General features: G+C 45.9%; 1 protein-coding gene across 5 annotated transcripts in view; it reads right to left on the minus strand.

Moving 5' to 3' along the window:
• The window catches only part of Kiaa1549 (KIAA1549 ortholog), a 145,156-nt gene that overhangs the window by 38,940 nt on the left and 83,634 nt on the right, over positions 1 to 22,582 (minus strand). For all 5 annotated transcript variants that reach the window (XR_013435441.1, XR_013435440.1, XM_078040609.1 and 2 more), the window contains exons 10-15: positions 20,705 to 20,889; positions 12,001 to 12,197; positions 9,862 to 9,977; positions 4,040 to 4,245; positions 2,643 to 2,866; positions 1,526 to 1,679 (exon numbers count right to left, since the gene is read on the minus strand). Coding sequence is in view for 3 of the 5 variants with exons in the window: in XM_078040609.1 (XP_077896735.1) it covers positions 1,526 to 1,679; positions 2,643 to 2,866; positions 4,040 to 4,245; positions 9,862 to 9,977; positions 12,001 to 12,197; positions 20,705 to 20,889 (1,082 nt within the window). In the remaining 2 variants the exon portion in view is untranslated. The remainder of the gene's footprint in view (positions 1 to 1,525; positions 1,680 to 2,642; positions 2,867 to 4,039; positions 4,246 to 9,861; positions 9,978 to 12,000; positions 12,198 to 20,704; positions 20,890 to 22,582) is intronic.

Consider the following 22,582-nt stretch of genomic DNA (forward strand, 5'->3'; position numbering starts at 1 on the left):
CCTTCCAACTCTAAACTCGCAGGATCCTCATGAGGAGGTTGTGAAGGCCACAGTCAGTCGACTTAAAGGACACCAGAAACTCAGTAAGTTTCCAAAGAAAACCCATTTCTTTCAGGGGATCAGGGTTCAATTACACTTGGGCTCCACGACAGTACAGTTCCCATACATTTGTGGTATTCTATTGTCAGTCAGTATTATTTGTGCAATTTAGGAGAAAAAAAATAGAAACTTCAAGAAATGGCTGGTTGCATAAGTATCTAGACTGGTCATGTACATCACAAATGCCTTCCCCAAGGACAAGCCTTTTGCTAACTGCTCTCTAAACAAGGATGGCTCTGTCCTTTCGCCTGCAGAAGGAGGACAGGGCCTGGGGCAACACGGCAGGGCTGCTCCCTGGCACCAGGCTGAGGCCATTGTGTTTCCCGGCACTGCCAGAGTCAGCTGTGTCTGGCTGTCCCTCTCTTGTGTCTGTACTTCTCACAGCCCCTCAGGGAGGACGGCTGTCCTACTCAATGGAGCCTGTGTGCATGTGTCTTAATGCTAGCAATGTCTGCCTCCAACACTTCGAGCAATTCTGTGCCTCTTTCAGTAATTTGAGTGAATAAAGCACTGGGAAAAAAAGTGTTCACTTCTTCGTTTCTTAATTTCTAAGTTCATTCTCTCATAAAAATAAGAAATGCATACATTACTGGTGTGAGGTGGCACACACAGTAATCCTCAGTTACTCAGGAGGCTGAGGCAGGAGGATTACAAGTTTGAAGCCAGCCTCAGCAAGTCAGTGAAACCCTGTCTCAAAATTTTAAAAAAAGTCCTGGGGATGTAGCTCAGGGACAGAACCCTTGCCTAGCACATGTGAGGCCCTGGCTTTGACCCTAATCCCCAGCACTGCAAAAACAAAAACAAGAAATGTATATAAAGGTTGAATATCCATAATTCAAAAATGTGAAATGTACCAGAATCTGTAACTTTGTGAGTTCTGCCCTGATGCTCGGTTTTGGATTTGGGGGCAGGGCAGACTTTGGATTATCAGATTAGAGATATTCAACCAACAAAGTCCATGCAAATATTCCAAAACCTAAAAAATTCCAAAATCTGAAACACTTCAGGTCCCCAACATTTTGAATATGGGATACTAAAGTCAACAAAGGCTCAACAAATACACCATCTTCTTAGCACTCTGAGAGCAGAAGGGGAGCACAACTCTATCACCAAGAAACCCAAACAACCATCTCACCGGGAGTGGAGAGGGAGACAAACCTGGACACATACTTCTCCCCCACCCCCAACCAGCTCCCATTCTGAAGCCTGAGGACAGGGCTAGTTTTTCAGGGGTATTACCCAGCAGCTCCAGGTTGACATGACAGGAGCGGCCTAGCCCCACCCCTGTACTTCACAGCTCTGCTGCCCCCCCGCCCCCCCCCAACTATGTCCCATGGGGCAGCAGCCAGCACTGTTCATCATCCTTTCCTATCAGGGTCTTTTCCTTGAGCCCCACCCCATTTCCAGAGGGCTCAGCATTACGCACTGGGCATCCAATGTAGGCTGAGTTGTGCACGCCGGGAGGCCGTTTGTAGGTGCCATCGCTGTCTGTGGTGATGAGCCTGTCCTTCTCCGCATCAGCGGGGCACCCATTGACCTGGTGTTTCCGGCGGGGCTTAGGAGAGCGTTTTATTCGTGAGCTGCCAGAATAAACAGAAATTATCTTCATGGGAAATAAGCCTCCTGCGGCTGAGTTACCCCCTCCATACAATAAGTATCTTCTGAGGACCTACTGTGTGCTAACCACGGTAAGATGCCCCGAGGAGACAGACAACATGGCAGCCCCAGTCTGGGCCCTGCAGACCCGACCTACCAACAATCATGTAATCAGGACACTATCTAGTGACACAGATGGTCAGAAAAGGGAGAGGTCGGGGGGAGCTTAATACCAAGAGTGGGATCTGAGGCTGGGCAGGGCCATGGGAAGCAAATGGGAGGCACAGAAACAGCATCCAATCAACTCAGGCCAGAAAGGGGAGGCAGGGGAAGGTCTGAGGGAGCATGAGGGGCCATCTACGGGGCAGCGGGAGGAGCTGCACGGAGAGGCAAGCCAAGCGCTCCAGAAAGATTCCACAAGGCAGGCGACAAAACCCGACTCCCATTGGGCACAGGAAGATACAAATGAGAGCCGTACTTCAAGAACATATGTGAGCCAAGGGGCAGAGCTGGGAAGCCCAGGGGACGGTGAGTCCCAACACGCTGCAGGAGGCTGCGGGAAAATAAGTGAGATCCACCTGGACAGCTCGACAGCAGCACCAGAGGGGAGGGGAGGGAAGAAGGGCCCTGGAGGCCATGGAAGAGGCTGCTGGAGCTCAGTTTTGTGTGTGTTCTTAAGCCCAGAGGATCCGTGCAGAGGCAACCGGAGACGCAGAGGAGAAAACCCACCGCAGCTTCCGCATGAAGCGCCCCAGGCTGACCTGGGCCTTCCTAGAAGCAGAAATAGCCCTCCGGGCACAACCCTCCTCAACTCATTCTCAGGAACTTTCATGAAAAAATGGACAGGACCTTTTGTCCTGGGCCCTACAACACAGAGGGACATCCCCATCTGCCTATGCTCTTAAGGCAAGTCCCCGCGCCTCCTCCCAGGCAGGGCCCAGGCCCACCTCTTCCTGGGCTCTATGAACACCGAAGGCACGCTGGCCGTGGGGTCCAGGATCTTGTCGATCTGCATCTGTGCCCTGCGGTACACGCGGTGCCGTTCCTTGGTGTCGCCCGAGGACAGGTCGTCCACCACCGGGAACTCGTAGTGGCCGCGGCGCTTGGCGCGCAGCCGGATCTTGTTGCGATGGTGCTCAATCTCGGACTTGTGCCGCAGCGCCGTCTGAATCTGAGCAGGGGTTGCAGGGGGGCGGCAGATGGGTGTTCTCAGAGTTCTCTGGACATGCTGTCCACCTGGCCTTTTAGGCATGCTATGCTCTCCCCAACCCTGGACTTGCTGTCTATGGGCTCCAGGCAGGCGCTAAGGGAGGTGACGGAGTGATGGTGAGACCCAACACTCTGCAGGAGGCTGGGGAAAATAAATGAGATCCACCTGCAGGAAGGAGGGGCAGTGGCGTCCTCTACCCAAAGCAGGGGAAATGCCCAAACCTTGGAAATCGGCTTGTGACAACTCTTGAGCACACACTTGTCTGATCAAAAGTTAGGATATGCCCTGAGAACATAATAAATATTTTCCATACTCAATATTATCACTACTTTAGAGATTCTTAAAGCAAAACTGACATTCACGGAAGGTATGTGCATTACACTGAAGAATATCCATTTATGGATAATTACCCAGCTTAGGGAAACACATTCCCTGACATGGGATCCCCTCCTCATAAAGAGTAACATCCTGAAAAATAGCAACGTCATCAGTGGCCATGTGGGACCTGAGCCAGAGCCAAAGCAGGATTTTCTAGGGGCAGCGGTCTCAGGGTTCCTGGGTTACTCCCTTCTGCACATCTGCCAATGTGTCTCAGAGTGTCCCTGATCAGCACCTGATCTTTAAAAAATAAGCATGTTTTAAATTGAGCACAGTTGTCAGCAGTTCATGCCTTTGTGACCTTTTGACACTGTATCTTTCACTCTTTTTAAAGCATTGAAAAAAATCAGAAATGTATTTTTTTATTAATATGCTTAAAAGGGCAGGGAGGGGGGGGTATTAGCCAGATGGTGCATACCTGTAATCCCAGCTACTCGGAAGGGTGAGGCAGAAGGATTCTAAGTTAGAGAGGCCGGTCTGGGCAGCTTAGTTAGACCTTGTCTCAAAATAAAATTTTAAAAATGCTAAAGTGACTAGGCAGGGTGGCACATGCTTGTAATCTCAGCTACTCAGGAAGATGGGGCAGGAGGATCTCAAGTTCAAGACCAGCCTCTTCAGCAACTTAGTAAGGCCTTGTCTCAAAATACATAAATAAAGAGGGGTTGAGGATGTAGCTCAGAGATAGAGTACCCCAAGATTCAATCCCCAGTACCCCACCCAAAAAAGAAAGAAATAGGGAGGGGGTGTTCATAATACCTCTTTGTTGATTTTGTTGGTTTCTGCCACTCGGTCAGCCAGGATGGAGTGCTGGACGGGGGGTGCTGGGATGGGCTGCATGGCAATCAGCTGGATCTTGTTGGGAACCCGCCGGCTGGCCTCTGAGGAGCGCGAAATCCTGTCCACGTGCTCAAAGATGGAGGCGGAGGAATGCTGCTCATTCCCTGAACTGGGCAAGGGGGGACCTAGCACAGAAAGAAAGAAAAACAAAGTCACCTTAAAGAAATTGAACACTCAAAATTATGGACCCTGCCTGAAACAATCCTCAGACAGATCCTCTGACTAAAACTATGTCCCCATGCTGATGGTGGCATACTTAAAATTTCTCTATTTGAACTTAAATGATATGGGTTAAACATTGTCTCTTTCAGTTTCACTAAAAATTACAAACTCTTAAGAAAGATGTGATAAAATCGTTATTATACTGTGTAAAAAATTACTCTGTTTTGTCTAAATATGGTTCAAATCTTCAGTTTAAAAAAAAAAAGGGTGGGGGAGGATAGAAGGATCCTCAAGTTGCTCAGCAGGTCAACAAGCAGTTTACAGACCTTCTAGGAAAAAAAGCATTTATAGCAGTTCTGAGCTGACCTAGGAAGAAGCTTCCTAGAGTGATATTAAGTGAGTACCAACAGGGTATCAGTCCCAGGACCTCTGTAGATATCAGAATCTGCAAACACTCAAGTCTCTTCCATAAAATGGCAGAGTGTTTGCATCGAATCTATGTACATCCTCCCGTATACTTTAAATGATCTCTACATTACCTAAAATACCTAATACAATGTAAGTGCTGTGTAAATATTTGCTCTACTCTATCATTATTAATACTAATAATAAGAGTCTCTACATGCTAAATACAGATGTAATTTTTTAAAAAATATTTTCCATCTATGGTTGGTTGAATGTGGAACCCACAGATACAGAGGGCAGACTACACAATTGAGAAAATAAAAGACAAGGGGACTGTGAACGCTCAGGTATATACTATTAAAAATTGTCTCTCTTTCCCATCTTGATAAGAAAAGTTGAAGATGCTTGAGAAGAAAAACCTGCTGCACACAGGAAATCAAAAAAAGAGAGATTAAAAAGCACTTAAAAATGGCTAATAGGGTGCTGGGCATGGTGGTATGTCTGTAATCCCAGCAGCTTGGGAGGCTGAGACAGGGAGGTGAGGTCAAAGCCAGCCTCAGCAATTTAGCAAGGCCCCTAAGCAACTTAATGAGACTCTGTCTCTAAATAAAATATTTTAGAAAGGGCTGGGAATGTGGCTCAGTGGTTGAGTGCACCTGAGTTCAATCCCTTGTACCCCCCCCAAAAAAAAATGCTAAAAGGGTAAATTTTAAAATATGACATTTTACTACAATAACTTTTACAAAAAGAATCTGTGAAATTGAAGAAATTTAAGTGTTCAAAAAAACATTTAAAGAGACTGGATCTTGGTAAAAATGGGTGCCTTTCTTATATTTTCTGTAATGAGAATTTTCTCTAATGAGTATCTTCTGTAGTAAGAATAATCCCAATAAATTTTCAAGTTTAAAAAGGAAAAGGGAGAGAGAGAAAGAGGAAGAGGAGTTGAGCAGATGGGAAGAGCTGGCTAATGCCACGAAGATCAACAGGCCAGGCTCACCTCTTGAAATTCAGACACTGCTTTAAAAATAAATGGCCAGTAGAAGGCATGAGAGCAGGGAGACTGTGTGTGTGTGTGTGTGTGTGTGTGTGTGTGTGTGTGTGTGTGTGTGTTTAAGCCTAAGGTTTGAAACCTCAAGCAAAAGTGAAAAATGTAGAGGTTTCTCCAAGTGTAAAAAAAGATCAAGAGCAAAGCAGTGAGAAATAGAAGATGATTACATAAGGAATGTACATGGGTGGAGAGAGACTTTTGTACTTTCTCTCGATTTGAATTGTATTCACAGGTTATGCCAAGCAATTAGAAATCCTTCGTCGGAGTGAGCAGTGTCTCTTGGTGAGGAGGCCCAGCTGTCTGACCCCAGCTGTTCTGGGGCATTCTTTCTTTACTGCACACCTTCAGGCAGCCGACAGTTTGTACCTCCTTTCATCCAGTAGCAGCTACTTCAGTTGCAGGCTTACTGCCTGAAAGGAGAGGATTACTTTGCCAGACATTCTAACCTTGCTGACCCAAACTTCTAAAGGGACAGCAACAAAGGGTAGCCCCTTAAGCTATTGATACCCAAAGGTGAGATCTCTCTCCCCTAGGATGGTAGAGAGCTCGGAGATGCCTTTGAGCCTCAAGCCAAAGGTGACAGAAAGAAAAGGCCTCTCCCCTTTGTTCTGTGCTCCCTGCCCAGGTTCCATGGGCTCCTGCATAGGGCCCCAGCCCTCCCCTCCCCACTGCACTTGGAGATCCTTGCTTTGTCACTCACCACCTGCAACCAGAGGAGCACAGGATGCACAGGCCGAGCTGAGGGGCCGTGCAGGAGAACAGAGTGGGAAGTAGAGAGAACCCTCCAGCTTCCACAGCTGGGTCCCAGCCCTTCAAATGGCCGAAAAGTGTTTTTTAAATTATGTATAAAAAAAGTTGTTTGCTATGCATTACACAAATTAAAAAAACAAACTCCCTAGATAATATGACCCATGGAGAGTTCAATGAACACATAAGAGAATAATGCTAAGTGGCTTCCAGCCTGAGGGGACCCACACAGTAAGGACTCTGGATTAAAACACCATTTCTTCCAACATTTCTATCATTTAAAAAAAAAAACATTTTTTAATGATAGAAATTCAACTAGACAGATCATATATTATGGTGACTAAAATTAATAACAATGTGCTGTATATCTGAAAATAGCTACAAGATTAGATTTTAAGTATTCTCACCCCAAAGTAAAAAGATAAATGTGAAATAAATCTTACCATCCTACAGTGTATGCAAGTGTTAAACATCATATTAAAGTTATATACATTTATAATTTTTAAAGGAAAGAAAAAATAAATTTTAAGACAAAAAGAGAAAGAGCACAATCCTGGATCACACAGGATAAGGTCGTCCAAGCAGAATGAGAGAGGAAAGGGCATTACTGAAATGCTGAAGCACCAGCAATTGGTATGGGAATACTATTCCACTCTCTACAGATAAACACATGTACACTGCACCCTTACTACTGCTGCTGACCCTCAGTCACACACCACCAAGTGTGATCACACTTATCTCACCTTCTCCATTATACCCCAGCACCCAGCAAGCCCTGTTGCAAGCATGACCAAGTGAGTTGACAGGATGTTTCCTTGAAGAGGCCTCTGGGGATCTGCTTAGTGACAAGAGGAGAACTATATGATCTCAATCATTTCATAAATGGGGACACTCTGATACTACTCAAAAAATCTCCATGTTTTATGTAGTTGATCTGGTAAAGACTATTAATTTGCTTGGTGAACTCATTAGCATGTGCAAGAGTAAATATTGGCTTTGTTCCCACATAAGATTCCAAAACTTGGAGTTTGCGGAATTTAAATAATAAAGCTACGACTACTTAAAAGTCACACACTTACACAGATGCAACCTAATAAGGACAGCATAAAAAAAAAAAAACACTCAGCATTTCATAGTCCTTATCTACTTAATATAATTCTGACAATAAAGGGGCAGAGAGAGAAACTAGTCAGGCAGGGACACAGGACTGCAGCCCTGACCACACCCGGAGAATAGCTGCTGTCTCCCATACAGAGTGCACAGTACCTCCTGCACCTTCACACCCTCAATAAAGGTGGCCTCCGTGCTAATTATACGGCTGATCTTAACTGCAGATCTGCCTGTACGTCATCTCTGAAGGGTCCCTGCACGGCAGTCCCCTTCCAAACAGCTGCACAGGGAATAAAGCACAACTCAAATTTACAAAAACCAAAGAGGTCTTCTCTGAGCTTCACTGCAAGTTGCACCTCAAAATGCCAGGTAACTTGGGGTAGCCATCAAAAGCCTTGCCAAGAAGCCTAAAGAGAGCCAGTGGCTACTGAAGGGAGAGAGGCAACACTGGTCCCAGGACAGCAGTTCTCAAACAACCTCCCACCTTCATTACTTTTTAATTTCATTTGACTTACAAAAGGAGGATTTTTATGTGACATATAAGATAATTAAAAAGCTATGATATCAGCTCAGACTCTTTTTTATATTTAACAAATTTCTTTCTTTCTTTTTTTTTTTGGTACCAGGGATTGAATCCAGGGGCACTTAACCAGTGGGTCACAACCCCAGCCATTTTTAAAATATTTTTTTTAGAGACAGGGTGTCACTGAGTTGCTAAGTGCTTTACTAAGTCGCTGAGGTTGGCTTTGAACTTGTGATCCTCCTGCCTCAGCCTCCCAAGTCACTGGGATAACAGGTGTGCACCACTGTGTCCAACTTAGTTAACAAAATTCTATGCAAGCAAGAAAATACCTCTGTAGAAAGCTATCTTATGATGCCTTTCAAGGAGAAACAAAGTTTTTAAAGTGAATTGCTATTGATAGTGAGAAAACCATCTTTCTAAAGCATGAAAATAATGCACAGACTGGTGTCCTTCCAACTATGGCAGCAGCATCTGAGCATCTGCTGCTCACAGGGACATCTGATCCACCCCCTCCATCCAGCCAGCTCTCTGTCCCCCAGCTGAAGTGCTCTCCACTTGGATTCTGAATGCGTGATGAGAGTGGTGTCTGATTCTGATAGAATTCACTGGTTGTGACACTCTAGGAAGGAGTTAAGTGCAGGAACTAATAACAAGATTTTCTGAGGTAAGCAATCAACAGAAATTGAGGAAATTTAGAGCTCTTTGATTTCTCCCCCCAAATGTTTCTTTCACAGAATCAAAACTAGATTTTAATCCCTTCTGAAATACAGCACATGTTATCATGGTGCTAAATAATTTTTAAGATTCTGAAAAACTGAATCCAAAGGAAAAAAATCTCTTCCCTTATTCTGGGGCGGGGGCGGTATTTCTTTAACATTATACGAAAACCAGCTGATAGGCATCTCAAGGATTGGCTGCTTTAGTCCCACAGGAGCCTCAGGGCCTAAGGGACCTGAAAAGTCACAGACATATCAGAGATAGCAGAGGCCCTTGGGCTTCCATCCAGAATCTGTTCATCTACCAATGCAGATCACTCTGTGCTGCATTTTCATACAGAAAAACATGTGATTTTAAAAATATAAAAATTACTATTGAAAATAGTAGCCTGAGGCTTCCCAATCATCTCTGCATTTCTGAAACACAACAATAAAATATAAATAAATCTCCAGGCAAGACAGAAGCTGAATGGGCACATGTATTTAACAGAATCAATTAAACTAAAGTCAAGCTGCCTTGCCATCATTCTAAAAACTGCTCTCATGGCTGGGAAGGCCTCTGGGCACAGGTTCCAACAGGCATGAGTCTCATGGCACTTCCAACAGGCACTGCCCCTTGGAATGGGAAGGAAATTCACTCCATCCCTGGTCTCCAAAGCTCTATCTGACTCCCAGTACAGGGACACTAACACGGAGTCTGATCATACAAAAGGTCGAGGCACTGGACAAACGAAACAGACAGGGACAGCTGTGAAATCCTCGAATCCTAAGAAAGTCACTGAATTCTGGGGACACTTTTTTGACTATGATTTCTGTGCAGTTCCTCCTTCTTGTCCTTCAGGCAGGAAAATTGCCTCCCTTGCCTCAAAGCAGACGCCACTGTAATGTTCAGAGGTGACAATTAATGCTGAGAACTGCACCCCATTTCACGGGTCTTTTTTAAAGGCTCAGCATTTGAAGTAGGGTCACACCCTGGCCTGCGGGAACCTCACGACTCCCTGTAACGTGGAGGAGGAGGAGAGTCACAGACCGCTCTGTGGGGCTCTGTGGGCCTTGCTCTCGTGGACCGCTGCTGGCGTCTTGTCCCCCACGTCCCTCTCACTGGACTCCTCGCTGACGGTGGAGTCGGCATCCGAGGGGGAGACTCTGCAGGCACAGAACAAATTGCAAACATCAGAAGCAAGAAGGAACAAAAGAAAAAGGTCACATTAATTCAGTCATGGAAATCAGGCTTCCAGGCAAAAGCGGGAGAGAGGAAACCATCCGTGGACCAGGACAACACTATTCAGTCACCATGTGCTGAAGACGAGGGATATGTTTACTAACTGGCTTGGAGATTGCAATTCAACAAAGGCTCGAAATAAGTGCCACAGTGGAGGACAGTCCCACAGCTACTGAGGCCTACGACTAGCTCCTGGCCCTGGGTCAGTTCTAGACAGGCAATCTGGGTCTAACACAAGTTGGATCAAAGAGCATCTGGGGTTTGGGCCTGCTTTAGGGTCCACTGGGGCTAAGAATCCCTAGGAGGCCAGGGTAGTTCTGCAGCTGCCTCAGTTGACTCTAGAGTATGTAAGACTCCTAAACTCACAACAGCAGGATGACAAGCGCTACTGAGATTGGTTCTAAATACAAAAAATCAAGGGTATCACAGCACCTAGGCTGCCCCAGGCTGGGGAAAATCCTTAACCAGTTAGCACACTGCCTCTGTGGGCTCCCTGGCTTCTACCACAACATGAAGTGTCAAGACATTCTGGTGCCCTGAGGGATGCTAAGGTATACTCTCGCCCCTCAGTATCATGGGGCGTTGCTTATAGAATCCCCACGGACACCAAAATCCATGGTACTCAAGTCCTTGACATCAAATGACACAAATCTATATCAAACCTATGCACATCCTAAGTTATCCACAATCCCTCTTACAATGTAAATGCTATATAAATAGTTGTCATACTAGATTTTTTGGGGGGAAATGATGATATGAAAGGAAAGCCTGTACAAGTTCAATACAGATGCAGTATTTTTTCCTGACTATTTTTTTCCTGAGTACTTTTGATTCACATTAGTTTGAATCCATGGCTATAAAGCAACTGAGATGATAGGACTAGAAGTTTATGAGGAGGCTACTGGGGAGAAAAAAATATCCTGCCAAGCTTTAATAGTATATTAAATCATTTTTAATAATTCAATTCATTCTTAGCCTAGAAAATAATTAAGCAAGTAGCATGTCTCTGCATAATTCATTTTCTTTCACAAAGATCATGACTTACATCAGTTACATTCTTATAACCAGGTCAGACACCTGGGGTGGGTTTTCTGATCAGATGGAAATGATGGCATTGTTTTGAATGTTGGTGTGCCCACACTCATTTTCACTCCCCACAGCTAATTGGGAGTTACAGTCCGAAGCTCAGAGGCCAGCTGGTAATCTGAGGCGTCAGTAGCCAAGTCCTGGTGGTGCTGTGACCTCAAGTCAGTCCCATAAAACCTGAGTGTGAACTTGGTCTACTGTTACATGACTCCAGCCCATCTCACAGGATCAGAGGGCAGCCATGGACTTACTGGTAGTTTGGAAAATTAAGTAATGCTCCATATGCTTGCTTAATTGATAGGAGGTATCGGAAATAGGAATGGTGAGCTGGGAGGCTGTGGAGAGTCCTGTGCATTGTGCTAACAAAGGTGACAGCGTGGGAAGCTGGAGAAAAGCAAAACTCACTGGAGGACGTGATGAGGGTCACCTGTAGACAAAGCAGAGATGCAAGAGCAAAGAAGCCTGCGCTGGCCAAGTATGTAGGATGGGCTGTGCGCTTTGCGCTTTGTATCCATCCTTTGCTGATGATCACCAGAAATGCCTCCCACGCTCACCTAGAACAGACACGCTGGAGTTGGCCTGTCCCTAATCCAATCTGAGGCCACTACTGCCAAAGTGTCACAGGTGGTGATTCCTAACCTTGAATAACTTGAGGAAATAATTGCATGGCCTCCTTTGTAACCCTGCGGAGCAGGCGAGAGCACTCCCAAGTCCGTGTGTGCCTCTGGGAAAGTCATCAGGATCCGAGGCTTCAGACACTGGGCAATACTCACCCTCAGCCCTGCTGAGACTGGCAATGGACAACCTGAGAACAGAAACACGCTCTGCAACAGAGAACAATCCAGAAAGCCCAATAATAACCTTCCTCTGTGGCGGACGTTCTTGGCAGGGATCTTCGACTTGGGGCTTGGCACGTCTCCATTTTCAGAGGGCGTGGTGTGGTCCTTCACAGGTCCTGGCAGTGGTGCTGGCTCATGAATAATCAAGATGTCATCTTTATTATGCTGACCCAGATGCTGCTTAGCAAAATCGAAGCCCTTCACGCTAGGGATCTGCAGCTAAAACACACACACACACACAGGCAGACACACAATCAAGGTGGTTACTGTGAAATCTGAGCACTGTGAAGAGAGGTTACGAGGGCTTGACAAGACGAGCACGACCCCAACCCAAGACTGTGCCACCCATGCCACCGACCCAACCCCACAAGCGTCTCTATGACATGGACTGGGTACAAGGTTCTGTTTATTCCTAGATTTGTGACAGATGCCAGCAAAGGATTAAACAAGAGAACAAGGATTAAATAGCTAGACCGTAATAGAAAAGCCATTCCAACACAGCACCTGCCCCCTTGTCACAGTGGACTAGCAAGAGAGAAAGACAAGGTGACACACTCTTCATAGGGAAAGAGGGACTTAAGCCAGGCCCTGAGGACAGGCAAAACTACAAAGAGCAGGTTTTCTGATTATGTCAGGGCCAGAGAATCCTGAGGCCCAAAGAGGTGACATCAGCTGCTCTAGAGGGGCCAGGATGTAGAGCGGGAGAAGGAGAGAAGACAACCTGCGAACACACGTCCCCAAGTGCCAGCTCCTGGGCAATCAGGAGACCACTAAATGTTCTAAGATCCAAGCACAAGGACCCAAGGGACTAGCAAGAGGGCCCCGTGATGCCACGTGCATGAGACCACGTGGCTTGAGCCAAAACCTTTGCCAAGAAAATGGGAAGGGCTAGGTAGCAGCAGGATGCAGAAGGAAGGGGATGGAAACCAGACGGACACAAGAGACGAAGGGAGAGCAAACAGACCTGCGATGGCCGGAAGTTTCAGACAGGCATCCCAATGGCAGGGGCAAGCGGCGAGTCCTACCGGAATGACGACGGAGGGGATAAAACCACGCACCTCAAACGGGCTAAGCGGAGATGGCAGGAAGGTCCCAGAGGGAAGCAGCTCGGTGCAGCGGGAGACAGAGGGCAGTGGCTTAGGGACTCGTGTGCTGAGAGGGAATGCTGAACGCCACCTGTCCGGAGGTGGCATGCAGGGGAGCTGGGGCCTTTCAAAATGAACCCAGGCTCTACAGATGCAGAGTTGGAGAACATCTCCTAGTGTGCGGCTAAGAGAGAAGGAAGCAGGCAAGAAAACAGAAGGTGGCTTCCGAAAAAGAGAAGAATTTGGAAAGTTCAGTGGAATCGAAGCCAAAAAGTAAAGAATCTCCAGAAAGGAGTGGTCGACAGAAGTAATGGGAGCACAAAGCTGAAGGAGGACGGGGTCTTCAGGAAGAGTCCACACTCACACCGGTGGGGGCAGGAGCACCCCCCCCCAGGCATATGATAACAACGGACCCAAAACCTACAACAGACCCCTGAGCCCACCCCTCAGATCCAGGCCTCAGTTTCTGGGCCTGTGATGAGGTAGGAAGGGCATCTGAGGTACCCAGAGATGCTTTCTTTTTCAGGGCTGCAGATGGAACTTTGCCTCGAGCAAGCCAGGCAAGCGCTCTACCACTGAGTCGCACCCCTAGGCCCAGGGCACCATTTTTGATGACCCTATTTTCATGATACTCAAAGAGCCACCAGGATTATAGGGAAACAAACTGCCTGAAGAGTCACCCTGAGCAGTGTCCTCAGCAGGAACACCACAGGCAAACCAAAGTCCTCCTGGGCAGACTATCCACACCTGCAGATAGTCCTAGCAATCAAACAACCGTCCAAGTCTCCGGAGTGATTTTAGACAATATACTACAAGTAGAAGCAAAAAGTTTTGTCATATTTGTGTTAACTTTAAGCACACCAGTGGCTTAGGGGTGTCACCTAATGTCTTTGGTTCCTGGGGGTTGAACTCAGGGACACTTTTCTAGAGAGCTACATTCCCTGTTCTTGTTTTTATTTTGAGATAGGGTCTTCCTAAGTTGCTGTGGTCTTACTAAATCGCTGAGGCCAACCTGCAACTTGTGACCCTCCTGTCTCAGCCTCTGGAGTGGCTGGGATTACAAGCATGCATGCACGGCTTCTAATGCTAGAAATCTAGGATCAACGGTAGAAAGAAAGCGGTCTGCAATAACGTTCTCTGCCAGCAGAGGGTGACAAAACTTACTGTAAAGAGAGTTTACAAAGAGTTGCTTGGAAACAAAAGGCGCAAAGACTGACAGCCCGCATTCTATAATTAATAAGATCCTGTTACAAGACAGGCCCTGGGCACCACACGCCTAGGCTCAGGAGCACTGCTTTGCAAACCATGAACCCAGACCTACCACTCCACAGCCTCCTCCGCCCCCATAAATTATATTCTTCATCCAGGAAACTGGGTTAGCACAGCAATCTTGAATTGGTCTACCGGGGGACCCCTGCGGTGGACAAACGTTTCCCTAGGAGCAGGATTCCCTTCTTTCCTACCTCACAGGAGAGACCCCCGCCTCTAACCCCCACAGGAGCTTCCTGGGGTGCTCTGTGTAGAGGTGAGAACATCAAATGAAAAGACAACAGGGTGCTTGGCAGATCCCTTTCACTGAATCACAATAAACCTGTGGCACGGCTGCCTCATCCCCATCTTGTATGTATTTCTTTAAGGGAGAAATGCAGACAAGAAACAGCATCATCAATCCATGTCCAGGATGCTCTGAATTCAGACATTCTGCAGAGGGGGCCGCAGGTTGCTTCTATTTAACAACGTCACCTCGAGCACCTCCTAACCATCAAAGATGCCTCCCTCCAGTGGAGGAATCAATGAGAACCAAAAGGACAGCAGGAAGAACTCCTGAGGCACTGTCTCATTTTGTCCCAGGGACAAGCTCACGGCCAGGCCCTGTGTTTTATGTGTGTAGCTCAGAAGAGGATGGTCAAGATCTATTCAACCTTCTGCAGGGAAATACAGAAGCGCCCTGGGGTACATGCTGACCACAGCTCACGGTCCTCAGCAACTAAAGAGCTCCCAGCACCTGTGCACAGGCTTTCCGGGTCCTAATGCTGTGTTTTGCATCAAAAGACAAAGGAGTGAAAATTTCCACATTCATGTCTGAAAGATCAAAATTACAATTTCAAACTTAAAAAAAAAAAAATCAGTAGAGCTAAGATAAGGCTGTACACCTTCCTGAGCGTTTATTCAGACTTGCAGGTTAAATTTTCATTAACTTCTTTCAAACAACTAGTGGATACTGTGTTCAGCTCACCAGTGCAAGTCTCTTGTTCACTGAGCCTCGTGATCCCTCCCTGCTTGTTTGACATGCCTGTGTGCTCATTTAGATTAACTACACAGCACTGTGTTTGGATTCATAAATAATGTACTTAGCAGCCATCAGCTACATGCCTTTTGGAAACCCAACAGTTACCACCAGTCTAATGCTTTTTCCTCACATGCTGTGAATTTCCATAAAGATTCAACTGTACTCTTAAAAGTGAAGCATCTATCTATGGGTGTATAGATACATAATAGATAAAGAGGAACAATTAGGAAAGCCAGAAGTTAACTTCTAAACTTTAAAAAATCTAGTCCATTGATTAGGATGGAGTTCCCTCTCTTGGGCTTTGAAATATCCTAATTTATGAAATACATAATTATAAATATTGCTTTCATCTTGAAATGAAAGTACAAATCCACCTATATAATTCCTGAGCGTCCATCTGGCGAGCCTTTTTAAGATAGCCAGAAAATTGAAATTTGACACCGATTGCTCATAGCTGATGATAAAAATCCCAACGTGGGCTTGGGATTTTATGGGGTTGCTTTACTCCAGCTACACCTCCTTTTATCTCCTGAAACAAAGTGCTCCTAAGCAAAAGAGTAACAGCATCAGCAGTCATCCACCCGCCACTGCCATCATTTCATAAATCTTGCTAAAATCCTTTTTGGTATATTTCCCAGTAAGAAAGTGCGTGCCTCTAAGAACTGGGCAACAATCTCTTTTACACATTCCGGGGTTTGCTGTAACAAAGCAAGGGCCTCCGAGGGGACTGATGTAAAACACAAACAGTGCTGGTCTCTGCGTGCTGCATGCACAGCCCCAGTGTAGGCTCTAAACGCCTTCCCTGAGAACCCGCCAGGCAAGTGCAAGGAGCAACCATGAAAATAGACGTGAAGATACTTCGTAAATGCCAAAGTGCCAGGCGAGTGAGACTGACAGCATTATTATAGCTGTTGGTTGATGAAACGTCAAGTCGTTAAGGTAAACAGTTGAGTCCTCAGGTACCAGATAGTTACAGACATAAATTTGGATATAATGTTTTGTTAGGTCAGCAACAGGACGTGACACAGGACAGACCCTCAATAAATATTTGATGACTTAATGAACTTTAGAAAGGACAGCTGAAGCATCAAACTTTCTGAATTTTATGAGGAATCAAGAAAAGGTTATGTGTCATAAATGAAGTATACAAATCCCATTGGCTTACTGTCGAATCCAGCTGACATTTTTAAATATATCTGTTAGATCCTTGCACTTTTCACCAGCTGGGCAAGTCACCATCTTCAATGACAACAGAAATGGGACAATTAATCCATACTTATACACAAAAGCCATCCTCACACAGAAGGAAAAAATTAAGAGGAGACACACACACATACCCAGTATGGTACTCACTCCTTTTGTTTCAACCCTATTTTCTGGATCATTGTACCTAGTTTTTTCATTTCTTTTTTTTTAAAGAATCTGGAGTTCAGTCTGGCTGGCACTGCATGCCCAGCCTCACATACCAAACAGGCTCCACTCCATGTTTTATAAAAGAGGAGTGGAAATTAATTAGTCTTCAATATGCATGTTAGGGCTCGGCTCTCTCTGAAGAAGGAAGGCTCTTATTCTTTCTTTCTTTCCTATTTTATGGAGGGAACAAGCCACATTGTCTGTGCCCCACTGGAACACATCACCAAGGAGTCAGGGAGGTCTGGTGGAGCAGGTCAGCCAAACAGCGAGACGCCTGATGAATCTCAAGACACGTGGGTCATAAATATAATAAGACCCAGATGTAACAAGACACAGTGAAGTCCCCAGTGCTTGGGTTAGCCTGTCCCCCTGGGAAGGGGCAGTTAAGATGACAATAGAAACCACAGAGCAAATCCCAAAAGTGTCTGAATAAAAATTTGCAATCATGTAGAGAGTGCCATTGCAAACATTGGTTATTTGACTTATATAATTTGAAAAAAAAAAACCTAACCACCATGCTGTTTCCACTTAGAAGGCAAAGCTGTTGCCATCTGTTTGTCTTCAGCGTAGCCAGCATGGGGCCATGGAAACCCTGGGCCTAGGAATTGTTGGACAGCACCCAAGAGTCTCCCACCCAAGCCCAGGACAGGTCACACTCAGCTGGTGGGGTGAACTGAGTACCTGTGCACAGACTCCAGGCCGCCGTGGGGCACGGGCTGACCAGCAGGAGGGAAGCAGCCCTCAGCCAGCTCCTCCTCAGGTCACTCACTCTACACTGCTTCCCAAGAGACCTCAGCTAACAGGAGCTTGTCCAAGCTGCTGGTCCTGCTGAGAGGCCTGAAGTCACTGCCGACTGTCTATGGTACCTGGTACCTTTTAGAGTCCCTCCATGTCCTGAAGCCCCCCAGCCTTGACTGCACCACCTGGGTCTGAGTGGCTTTGGGCTGTGCCTTTCCTTACAACTTTGCTCCGGCTTGCCTGAGCTGCTCATATTCCTTCTGCAGCCATGTCACCTCTGTCACCTCTCAGCTGCAGCCCAGCGTCACCTGCTCACAAAGGCAGAGGCAGCCACCTGCTGGAGTGGTCCCTCTACAGGACCTGCTTGTACTGTCGTGTGTCAGCTTTTGGGAGACTGCTCCTCTCCCTCACCAAGGCCCTGGAAGGCAGTGATGACATGTTATTTGTGTGTGTAACTTAGCCTGGCCCGCCTGGCCCAGAAGTTTGGTGAGTGTACAGTTATGGTCTGGGGCAGCTCCCTCAGGCAGCCCCCAGTGCAGACCTTAGGAGCAACCCAGGTGCCAATCACTCAGGAGCTAGGATCTGGGCAATAACTAGGATCTGAGCTAATAACTGGGTGTGGCTTGTCCCCATCAGAAGGAACAAGTTTCCCTGAGGCCCTGCAGCATCTAGCCAATGCCATTCAGGGTGGAGAGGATCTGAGCAGCAGCTTTTCAGGTGGTAGTGATAAATGATGATTTAGGACTACAGATTAAAGAGATTACAGATCAAGGACAGTTACATGCATTTTTCCCTTTATTATTAGAAATAAGAAAGGGCCCTGCCTCAAAACACCACAGAACAGCCTCTCCCTGTTATCATATTTCAAAAATAACCTACTCCCAGACAATCTGAAGAGGTCATCTTCTCATTATAGGGGAAGGGGGTGTGGATTGTAGATCAATAGATTTATTGTCTCCAGATGTTTGCAGTTCTGGGATTCGCTGGAAGACTCTGGAGAGCTGGAGCAATGGCCGAGTGAGTAGAATGGAGAGAGAAAACAGAAGGCCACGGGAAAAGGAACTTGAAGTACCATGGCAGGAGAGTGCCCCGCAGGTCACCCAAGAAACAGGCTATGGCCATACAGGCTTAGAAGGAGCACCAAGGAGGTAGACAGGTTTGTTTTCAAACTAAAGGAAGGTCATGGTTCCCTTCTTGCAAATCCATGACCATATCGGCAAGGTGGGTCCTTATGCCAGCAAAACAAGACCCACGGCCTGGCCTCCCGACAGCCTGTGCTGGCTGCGACGGTTCTCCCCGGCTCCTCCCTGCAGAGGACCCTTGTCACAACAAGGCTGGCGACATGGATTGCACGTCCTCACACCACCTTGAAGGGACAGAGCAGCCCCCAGGGCCAGAAGTTCTACCTGAAACTCTGTCCACTTGATTCACAATGTGGTCTGACACAGGAAAGTATTTCAGAAGTAAAATGAGAGAAGGAGAAAGCTGGGGGACTATTCTTTTTTTAACCCAAGATGCGCTGACCTCTCAGTTTCTTGAAGTAACCGAGAACGGTGGGTTTCCACAAGGAGTACGTGCGTCAGGAGATATGGACCAGGAAAGACCTACACACACAGCTCTGCTGCTGAAACTTCCCCATTATAATCCTTTTATGAGAACAACACCTCCCAAACCATTGCTGAACTTATTACAATGAAATTCACACTATGAATCATTCAGGTGCCATGTGTTTTTTCCATGCCATTCACTGGTATAACAACAGAGCAACCCAAGCAGACCATGTAAATAATACATGGAGATGAGTGGAAATATAACATTTACATATGAAATGATTCTAACATAGCCATAGCTTGATATCTAATTAAGATTTTGCATTTTTTGCTGAACTCATAAGGGAAAAAATGGACTATTTTCATTCACTTTTACAAAACTAAAATAAAATTTAAAATAAAACCTGTTTTTTTCTTTCAGCAGGTCAAGGTTTATAAGAGGCAGAACTACACTGAGATCATCAGAATGAAGTTAAAAGCTTCTCTTATTCCTTGTTCTTTTGCCTTTTGCTTGCCTGTTTTTAATCAGAAGAATAAGTACCATCAAAGTGGAGTGAGTCCTCTAAATTTGTGAGATCCACAGAGGGTAAAAGTTAATACAGTAGACTGACCACCACCTTCCACTCCCTTTACACATGGATATTCATGCTGAGGTGAATGTCTGTGGTGAGTTCTTCCCTAGGACTCTGGCATATGAGCCAGACACTGACCCAAAGTCAATTTCTTTGCTCTGAAACCTGATGTGACTATGAAGATAGTATAGAACACCGCTGAAACATACATGTAAAAAGAGAATTGCTATTTCTATGAAAACTAAGTTGAGTGCTTTGGAAAAGACACATGTAAAATGGGCTGCTAAAAAAAATTGCTGTCGAACTAGGTGTAGGCGAATCAACTTTAAAAAACTGCAAAGTGGGGTGGGGGGGTGGAGGGAGGCATCAAAAAAAAATCAAGAAATTCTGCACTCAGATTGCCTTGCTCTTCTCAAAGAAAACCAAATTGGAAACCACAGCTGATACATTATGGGTATTGTTTATTGCAAGAAAAATCATATAGTATTGCTCTCAGCAGACCAACACTCAGAACAACAACAACAAAAAGAACTGATAACACTGAAAGAATACCAAATAAATGTCTGCTCGTATATTTGAAGTTAGAAGTTTAAGGCATGTATTTACAATTCTGAATGATGGAGTGGATAGATGGGCATCCAACATGGCGGACAGAGAATGAAGGAGCTGACTGGTGGAGTTGTGTATGAAAGAAAAGATACATCATCGATGTGAGAAAAATTTCCTTGGCCCCTCTTCTCTGAAAATATCCAAGGGTGAAAGAGATCCAAATTCATACAAAGGATAGACATGATCCTCAACTGAAAAGATCTTCAAATGACTCGGGATGAATATGATCTTCCACTGACTCTCAAAAATGAAACCACGGAGCTCACTTCACCTCTGAGCCTCTGCAGCCTCACCTTCCTGGAATGTGTCCACTACAGAAGAACTGGGCTTTGGGTTATTCAGACTCGAAGGCAGAGGACACCAGTCCTGAGCCAGAAGATGCCTTTAATAGCTCTCTCCCACCTTTCAGTATCTAGAGCCTGGACCCATCTCTGTCCCACAAGGTTGCCCAAGTGATCCCAACCCTTACCTTCTGCCGCTGCTGAATGTTGGCCACAGTGTCAGGCTGAAAGTCCAGCTTGTCCGTGCGGCAGAGCTTCCAGTAGAGGATGACGATGATCACCATCACCACCAGCACCGGGATGACCACGCCAACAGTGACCCACAGGTTGCTGCTCTGGGACTCCGGAGATGGCCTCTTCACCCTGTCCAGAGCTGTGGATAGGAAGACAGTCTCTCAATAATGCCTTCTTAGCCCATGCACCGGACTGCATGTGACTTCCTCCACCAGGAACTCAGAAAGTCCCCAGACCTTCTACTCAAGACAGTAAGTTATAACTTCCCAATGACAGGAACCATGAGCAGGCAACATGACAAGCCCCCTGCAGGGGACATCAGCAATCACGATGACACATTGGAGGTTTCCAAAGGCCTGGGGCTAATTCAATGGCAAAGCTCAGTTGGTTCTAGGTCTCCTGACTTCTAGTTTATTAGCTCATCTCTGAATTCTCATGGCAGTACATTTCCAAAAATGGTTCTGTAAAACTTTGATCAAAAGTGAAAAGCAGGGTTGAGGCTATAGCTCAGTGGCAAACGTTTGCCGTGCACATGTGAGGCACTGGGTTCGATCCTCAGCACCACATAAAAATAAATAAATCAATATTTTTTCAAAGAGAGTGAAAAGCAGCTGCTTATTCAGAACACTGCTGTGCCCACAGAACTGGCACAGCTGGAATTCACACCCTCCCAGGTCTCAAGAGAACACAGGAGCCCAACTAGGAGGCTCCCCATCTCTTGCTACTCAATAACTTTTTCCACTTTTTCTCAAATTTTATTTATTTATTTATTTAGTATGAGGGATTGAACCCAGGGACACTTCACCATTGAGCTACATCCTAGCACTATTTATTTATTTATTTATTTATTTATTTATTTATTTATTTATTTATTTATTTTGAGACAGGGTTTTGCTAAGTTACCCAGGCCGGCCTCAAACTTGCCATCCTCCTGCCTCAGCCTCCTGAGCTATCACAGGCATGCACCCCAGCATCTGGCTCCACAAGTGCTTATTACATGTGCCAGATGCAGTTCTAGAGGAGGACACAAGGATGGACAGGAAGACAAAGCCCCCAAGGAGCACAGGTTCAATCAAGTAAATGAATTGCGAAATAATGTCATGTACTAGGAGTGCCGTGTAGCGAGAGAAATAACTCATGAGACCCAGCAAGAGCACACAGGCCCATGGTAACTTCTCCTTCAGCGACTGAAAGGTGATACAGACGGTGCTGTTCATAGTGGTATCAATCATGACAGCCACAGGAGGAAACAACCCAAATACCCATCAACAGGTGAATGGATAAGCAAAATGTGGAACGTTGATACAGTGAATATCATCAACTGTTCAAAAGGAAGGGGAGCTGGCCCACGCTACAACTGGATGAACCGTGAAGACACGCCAAGTGAAAGAGGTCAGGCCCCAAAAGCTGAATGTCGTGATTACACCCAAAATGAGGCTAGTTTATAGAGACAGAAGAACAGAGCTTGCCGAGGATGGGGGTGGCAAATGAGGAGGGATTATTTAATGAGTAGAGTTTCTGTTTGGGATAATCAAAGAGCTCTGGAAATGGGTAATGGAGATGGTTATGAACACTGTGAATCTAGTTAAAGTCATTGAATTATACACTTAAATATGGTGAAAATGCAGGACTGGGGAATGTGGCTCCGTGGTAAGGACTTGTCTAGCATGCACAGGGCCCTGGGCTCAATCCCCAGCACCAAGAGAAAAAAAAAAAATGGTAAATTTTCTTCTACGTATATGTTACCATGAATTTTTAAAAATGATAAAGATGATTCTCAAATTTTTCTAAGGTGTGCACCACTGTGTTTGGAAACTGAAGCCTTAACACAT

Source organism: Ictidomys tridecemlineatus, chromosome 2 (assembly GCF_052094955.1).
Source record: "Ictidomys tridecemlineatus isolate mIctTri1 chromosome 2, mIctTri1.hap1, whole genome shotgun sequence".
NCBI classification, from domain to species: Eukaryota; Metazoa; Chordata; class Mammalia; order Rodentia; family Sciuridae; genus Ictidomys; species Ictidomys tridecemlineatus.